General features: G+C 42.2%; 1 protein-coding gene across 1 annotated transcript in view; it reads left to right on the top strand.

Annotated features, from left to right (window-relative positions):
- The first annotated feature begins 298 nt into the window (after positions 1-298).
- Positions 299-7685, top strand: part of Dhx9 (DExH-box helicase 9) — a 32368-nt gene continuing 24981 nt past the window's right edge. Inside the window, exons 1-3 of the mRNA XM_052200121.1 lie at positions 299-453; positions 3652-3784; positions 4638-4778. Of these exons, the coding sequence (XP_052056081.1) occupies positions 3674-3784; positions 4638-4778 (252 nt within the window). The 5' untranslated portion in view covers positions 299-453; positions 3652-3673. The remainder of the gene's footprint in view (positions 454-3651; positions 3785-4637; positions 4779-7685) is intronic.

Genomic DNA, 7685 nt, shown 5'->3' with positions numbered 1-7685 from the left:
TAAACCTCTGAATAGATTAATCCTGCACCACTGCACCACTGTAAAACAAAACAAAAACTATCCGAATTTTGCCTTCTCAGGCTGAGGCAAGGGGACTGAGTTATGTTGTGGGATAGCCTTCTCTCCACAAAGACAAAGGCAAGGAATCAACTTCCTGAAATCAAGCGGTTTAGCGACTGAATTGTTCGCCTAGGCCAGCGGATCTCGCGCGACCTCAGGTTTGGCGCCCGGAAGTGGTTGTAGCCCCGCCCCCTCCGGGCGTGCGGACTTGGGCGTTCGCCTACTGCGCAGGCGTGAGTCTCTGACCCCGCCCCCCTCGGTCCTGCGGTCGGAGCCATTTCGCCGCTGCTTCCATGCGGGGTGAGGTGTGTTCTCTCGCCGTTTTCGTGGAAGGTTGACGCTGCGAACTTGTCTAAGAAGGTTGTGCTCTCGGGCACGGAAAAGCGGAGGAGGGTAAGGAAGCAGCATTGCGGTTCCCAACGCGGGCTCCTTGCCGCGGGCCGACGCCGGCCTCCGCGGCTCCGCCGTGGCTTTGTTGTGAGGCGCGGGCGAGCGGGTGGGGGAGGGGCGGCGCGGCGGGTACCCGGATTACGGGCCGTGGGCGCGCCGGCCGTGGCGTCCTCGCGTGGCGGGGCTGCGGATAGCCCTAGGCTGTGGGTTTCCTCACCCGGGCTAACCGCCCTGGGAGGCCTTTTCCTCCCTCGGCCTGTCAGGCGGCGGGTGTCTTTAACCAGTCTCCTGTAGCAGTGGCGGCTCGACGCCGCACGGCGCGTGGGGTCCTCGGTTCTCTCATCCGGGACACCTCGGCCCCGTGGGGGTGCCCGCTTTGGGGTGCGAGGCTTGGCCGCTGTTCCTCCTACACCGCACTGGTTACAGGGGATGGATGGATGGATGGGTGGGGCGGAGTGAGGAGCAGGTGGTAGGAAAATGTATGCATGATTTAGCAAGTGATGGCGGAATTACACCACGCAACGGGATCGCCCTGCTCTAGATAACGGTCGCCAGAGGCGGCGCCTCAGAGTCTGAGGGGTACTCGAGTCTGAGTCTGGCTTTTTGAGGTGCACAATGTGTCCTCTAAAGATGCCGCGAGAGATCAGTTTACCCCCGAAGGCCATACTGGCTTGGGGGAAAAGAGGGCTGGCCATGGGACCTCAGGGTGAGGAAAGAGTTTGTTGCAGGGTGGCCAGAAGGAAAACCCAAATTCGGAGCCGGGAGCCGTGGCTCATGCCTTTCATCCCAGCACTGGGGGCTTGGTGGTAGAAGGTAGTCGGATCTCTTGAGTTCCAGGGCTGCTACGCAGAGAAACCGTGTCTCGAGAAAAACAAGCAAAAAATGCCGAATTATTTCCATGTATGTACCACTTAGTGGTGGCAAGTGATAGAGGAAGTGAAGAAAACCGAGTAATATTGGAGACATTCTGGAGCCAAAACAGCAGGGCAGATGTGAGATGAAGTTACCATGACGGGAAATTTGTTTTATGTGTATAAGTACACTGTAAACACACCGGAAGAGGGTATCATCTCATTACAGACGATTGTGAGACACCATGTGGTTGCTGGGATTTGAATTCAGGACCTCTAGAAGAGTAGTGCTCTTAACCGCTGAGCCATCATCTCTCGGCCCCGAAATCGTGGGTATTTCTAGGGGGTTATTCACACAGTTCAAAGTATTCAAAGTAATAAAAGTAACAAGTTTTACAGTTGCAATTTAAGGATTAAATAGTTCCTAAGCCACTAAGGACGATATGAGCATGCATTTAAGGATACAAAAGATAGCTTTTTGGGGATCAGAGTATTGTGAAATTGGGTTGCATGGTGCCATTGTTGGGGATCTGAAATTATGGATAGGGGTTAGAATATACTTCTGGTTTGAGATGCCTAGTTTATAGATGGGAATGTTAGTATTTTCCTTGGATAAAATTTGGAGCTTCGTTCCAGGACAACCAGGGCTACACAGAGAAACCGTGTTTCGAAAAAACAAAAAAATGGAGCCTGAAGGGCTCTATGTATCTGTTTGGACCATCTAAATATTTATTAGCATGAATATTTAGAAATAAATGGTTTTTTTTTAGAGATAAAGGGATTTGATAGAACCTATTATTTTTACTTTGTGTACATTTACTTTTTGGGGGTTTTTGTTTTCAAGATAGGGTTTCTCTGTAGACCAGTTAGCCTCCAACTCAGAGATCTACCTGCCTCTGCTCTCCAAGTGCTGGGATTAAATGCCTCTGCCACAACACTCAGACTTGTGAAGGGACTCTTTATTGTCTTTAGCTTCTGAGTTTGTATTATCTGGCTTTGTCATTTGCTTTATCAAATGACTGGTCAAAGTTGACTGGCCACAAGATAAGGACTAATAAGTTTATATTTGGTGGGAGTAGATTTAAGTTTTGTATAAATGTCTTCTTACAGTCTACCGTAGTAATATAATCTCTTCCCCTGTTCTAAATGTGGTCTTAATTTTTTTAAGCATGAGTATTTTGTTGGCATGTATATGCACCATTTGTCAGAAGAGGGTGTTGGATCCCTTGGGACTAGAGTTATGAATGGTTGGGTCCTCTGTAAGAAATGCTCTAAAACCAACGAGCAATCTCCAGCCCCAGGAGGTGTTTGTTTTGAGATTGTCTTACTATGTGACCATAGGTGGCCTAGAACTGGTTATGTAAGTCAGAGTGGCCTTAAAGAACCGATGGCCTCTCTCTGGTTTTTGGTCTGTTTATGAAAGCTGAAGTCAGTATAGGTCAAAATAAAGGCTTTATTTAGATTTTAGATTGATTATATGGAGATTGATGGCCATTTCTGTAGCCCCAGGTACCCTTTTGTTCATAGCCATCTTCCAACTGAAGCTTACTGGGTGCTAAGGTTAAAGACACAAGCCCCACCCTACCTGGCTGCTTTGTGTTTGTGATGGTATTTCTTGATATAGTGAATTTGAGTTTGATTCCATCATGAGTCAGTCACATGGGACTTTTACCTAAATTTTCTTTTTTGTTTTGTTTTGTTTTTTCGAGACAGGGTTTCTCTGTGTACCCCTAGCTGCACTCACTCTGTAGACCAGGCTGGCCTCGAACTCAGAAATCCGCCTGCCGCTGCTTCCCAGAGTGCTGAGATTACAGGCGTGCGCCACCACCGCCCCTCTTAAATTTTCTTTTTAAAAATGCCTTTTATTTTTGTGTGTATGAGTGTTCTGCATGTTTATACCACTTGGATGCCAGGTGCTTTCAGGTCAGTACTGGAGCCATTGATTGCCAGTTGTAAGTGGCTGGATCTGTGTCAACTTCAAGATCAGCAAGTGATCCTAACTACTGAGCAATCTAATCATTTCTATTCCATTTTTTACTTAAAATTTCTCTGAAAAAGAAATTAATAGATTGTGACATGATTTTCATTGCTGGGAGGAATAACTTTGAAGAGTGTAAGATAGAATCATTGTAGAATGTAGGATACTGCATAAAATATTTGAAGTTCAAAATAGTCCACAGCAATAACCATTGCAGTAAGATGTGTATAATTCAAATTATACATCTTGTACCTTTTTTTACTACATGCCATAGGTGTCAGTCATATTTATTTCTAAATAGGTAAGTTCAATAGTGGTGTAATAGAATGTATGAGGTTTTGCTTTCATAATGTTTTTAACTTGTTTTCTTAGGTGTGAAGAAGACACCTGAATCATGGGTGACATTAAGAATTTTCTGTATGCCTGGTGTGGCAAAAGGAAGATGACACCAGCCTATGAAATTAGAGCAGTAGGAAACAAAAACAGACAGAAATTCATGTGTGAGGTACTAAAGAATACAGTTTATATACTTTGTGAAAGTTCATCTGGGGTTAAAGGAAAGGCTGAACTGTTGCAGATTGTAGAAGAATTTATTTTGACTTGGCTGCTTTTATTTTCAAAGGAGCATTATTTTAAAATACTCGGCTAGGAAAATAATTCTAATGTTTCCAAAACTTTCTTGGTGCTACTAAGTAAGTCAGAAGATAAATGCTTGTAATTTTACAATTTTGGTGGTAGGGGTGATTAGAGTCTCACTTAAGGCATGCATCATCACCCCTGGTTTCTCTAACTCTAATACTCTAATAATGTTTAGAGAAGCAAAGTATTTAAAAGAAAGGTAGAGTTTTCCCTTAATTTATGATAAAGTTATTAAATTGCATGGTTGTGTGTACACAGAAGCACGTGAAAGTCAGGACAGTTTGTGGGAATTAATTTCTCTTGCTGTACGAGTCCTAGGGGATTCAACTCCAATTTATCAGGTTGGAGGCAAAGTGCCCTTGATGAGTCCTCTTCTGTCCTGTCTCCCCTAAACCCCACGATTCAATGGTGGTGGGAATTGAACTTAGGGCTTGCCATTTGATAGGCAAGTACTGTCCAGAGAGAGCTTAGATAGCCAGTCCTAAAAAATTTGAAGTGTGGAAACCTGAGCCACTTAAATTGATATTGTTGAACCAGCATATTAATGAACAATTCAATTTTATGTTTTTAGTGTTTTTACATGTGTTAAAAGTGTATTTAGTTAAAATATAGTGTGTCTAATACAGTTGTTTTATCTTTAACTGGCCATTAATGATTTTTTTTTTAAATCCTAAAATTACCCAGCTTTAATTCAACTTTTTTTCCCTTGAATCTTAAAGGTTCGAGTAGAAGGGTTTAATTATGCTGGTATGGGCAATTCCACCAATAAAAAAGATGCACAGAGCAATGCTGCCAGAGACTTTGTTAACTATTTGGTTCGAATAAATGAAGTAAAGAGTGAAGAAGTTCCAGCTGTTGGAGTAAGTATTCATGACCAAGAACTTGATATTTTTGTTTGCTTTCAGCTTTCTTCCCTTGGCTTCAAGTTAACAGACAGATTTACAGGGTGTGTACACAAATATGTTGTGTGTAGGGGCATTATATAAAAGAATATAGTGACTATAGAAAAGTGCAGTGAGTTTTAGAAACACGATTGAGATTTTTTTCCTACCTGAAATGGTGAAGAACTGATTCTCCTAGAAACCGTACCTTGAGTTGTGAATTTGTCTTTCCTCAGGCTACCAATTTAAGCACTGAAAACACAGCCATTCAGACATGCCCCAAAAGAGTACGGGCAGCCAGCATTTATATTGTGTTGCTAAGCCATGATGCTCAGAAGGGATAAGTACAAGAAAGTAATTTTTGTCTCAAGTATTTTCAGATTATGTGTCTCTTTGGGAAGTAGCACCATTGTAAGTTCACCTTTTGTTTCTCGTGAGTGTTCATAACAATAGGTAATAGTGTCCTGGTGTTAACCTCAGCTTTTTCCCTCCCTCCCTCTCTTGACTGGATTTCACTCTTTAGCTCTGGCTGTCCTTGGACTATGTAGAATAGGTTAGCCTTGAACTCAGATCCACTTGCTGTCTTCCGAGCCTGGGATTAAAGGCAGGTGCTACTACACCCTGCCAACCTCCCATTTCTTATCATAGTGTCAACCTTTCATTTGTTATTCTAGGGTTTGCTATCTAGGGTATTGCTATCTGGTGGTAAGGTGGGGGGAGGGGCAAGTTTGTTTGGAAGAGGTAAGGGAAGGCTTCAAACCTTGTTTTGTCTGTTCCCTAAAACACCCTAGCCATGAACCACTATTTAGGTTGCAGTTACTGAAATTTAATTTTAAGACTGGGTATTCTCCTTCTCCCTTACAAAATACATGTTATGTATTCTAGGCTGCCTAAAATTTTTCATGAAGACTGAAGGGGTTTGTTTGTTTGTTTTTGATTTTTTTCTTTTTCCTCTAGACAGGACCTCCTTAGCTCTGGCTGTACTGGAAGTAGTTCATTGTAGAGAACTAAAGAGATCACCTGCTTCTGTTTACTGAGTACTGGAATTAAAGGCCTCTGCCACCACTGCCAGTGGCTAAGACCAAGACTGGGTCTCTGGATAGCTTAGGCTGGCTTTGATCTTGATCCCTTTGCTTGGATCTTCAATAGAGTGGCTGGGATAATTGGTTGGGCTACATTTTTTTTAAAAATGGTTTTTGGAGACAGGGTCTAGCCCTGGCTGTCCTGAAACTCACTCTGTAGATTAGGCTGGCCTCAAACTCAGAAATCCACCTGCCTTCTGCCTCCCAAGCCCTGGGATTAAAGGCATGGAACACCACTGCCCGGCTTACATTTATTTATTTATGTATTTATTTATTTACTTATTTATTTATATGAGTACACCATTGCTCTCTTCAGATGCACCAGAAGAGGGCATCAGATTCTATTACAGATGGTTGTGAGCCACCATGTGGTTGCTGGGAATTGAACTCAGGACCTCTGGAAGAACAGTTGGGTGCTCTTAACCGCTGAGCCATCTCCCAGCCGCCACCCCCCCATACATTTTTTTTTATTCGATATAATTTATTTACATTTCAAATGATTTCCCTTTTCTAGCCCCCCCACTCCCCGAAAGTCCCGTAAGCCCCCTTCTCTTCCCCTGTCCTCCCACCCACCCCTTCCCACTTCCCCGTTCTGGTTTTGCCGAATACTGTTTCACTGAGTCTTCCCCATACATTTTTTATTTAAAGATTTGTTTTACAACTTAAGTTAGAAACATTTGAAAACTCAACAGGTCTCAGACACCCAAATGCTTTAAATACAGTTGTGTGGCATGGTATCTAGTTTCCCCCCAAAAAATGCTTTAATGAAATATATAAATGAGTTATACTAAAGTAGAATTTGTATATCATTCTAGGTTTCAAAAATTCTGAGCCAGAGAAACTCCAAAAAACCAAATCCAAAAAACCAAAAATAAAAAAATAAAAAAGAAAAGAAAAAGAAACAAGGTCTCACTATATAGACCATAGCTCTGACTATCCTGGACCAGCCTGCCTCTGCTTTCTGTAGTGTTGACTGAAAGTGTATGTCACTATGCCCAGCACTTTTGCTTTTGAGCTAGTTTAACTAGACATTGATGTCATTTACCTTCTAAATTGGAATGGATTTAAATTTACAGCTATCCTGCTGACCATGTCTTCTAGTTGCTGGAATTAAAGAGATGCTTTACCATGCTTGGATCAAGATTTAATTTTTTTTAAAAAAAGACAAGAGTCTTGATACATAACCTGCAAGAACTTGTCTTTTTGTTATTACTGGAGTTAAACACATGCACTACTACTGTTCCCGGCTGCTTTCTTACTCTTTTAAGATGGTTCTTGCAACTTTAAGAAAGTTGACTTATAGTCTAGACTGATCTTGAATTCTTTGGTTATTGTCTTGCGTCCCAGGTATGTTAAAAGCTACTGTGCCGTGCAAAGAAAGCTTTCCAAGTGCACAGGTACCCTTGCAGCTCAAAACTGAAAAGGAATGAGGCAAGAAAAAATGAAGATAAAACCAGAAATTGTAGAATTAGCATAATTGAAGAGATGTCTCTGAGGTTGAGGACACTAAATGCTCTTCCAGAGGTTCTGAGTTCGATTTCCAGCAACCACATGGTGGCTCATAACCATCTAAGTTTTTATAAAGTTAAACTTATAAACCATGATTATTTGAGTTTCAGAATTTCAAGATTTCATTGGATCTAATAACCACTAGAGATAATGAGCACAGTGGTAGTGTTTGTCTAGTGTGCAAGACTAAGAAGTAATAAAAACAGCATGAAGATTTCTGTAAATTTGAGACATGTTGCCATACACACTCTTGAAGATAATAATATCTCCTGATTAGGATCTGTGTATGATAATT

Source organism: Apodemus sylvaticus, chromosome 12 (genome assembly GCF_947179515.1).
Source record: "Apodemus sylvaticus chromosome 12, mApoSyl1.1, whole genome shotgun sequence".
In the NCBI taxonomy this organism is placed as follows: Eukaryota; Metazoa; Chordata; class Mammalia; order Rodentia; family Muridae; genus Apodemus; species Apodemus sylvaticus.
The sequence above is the reverse complement of the archived record's forward strand: the minus strand, read 5'-3'. Positions and strand labels throughout refer to the sequence as shown.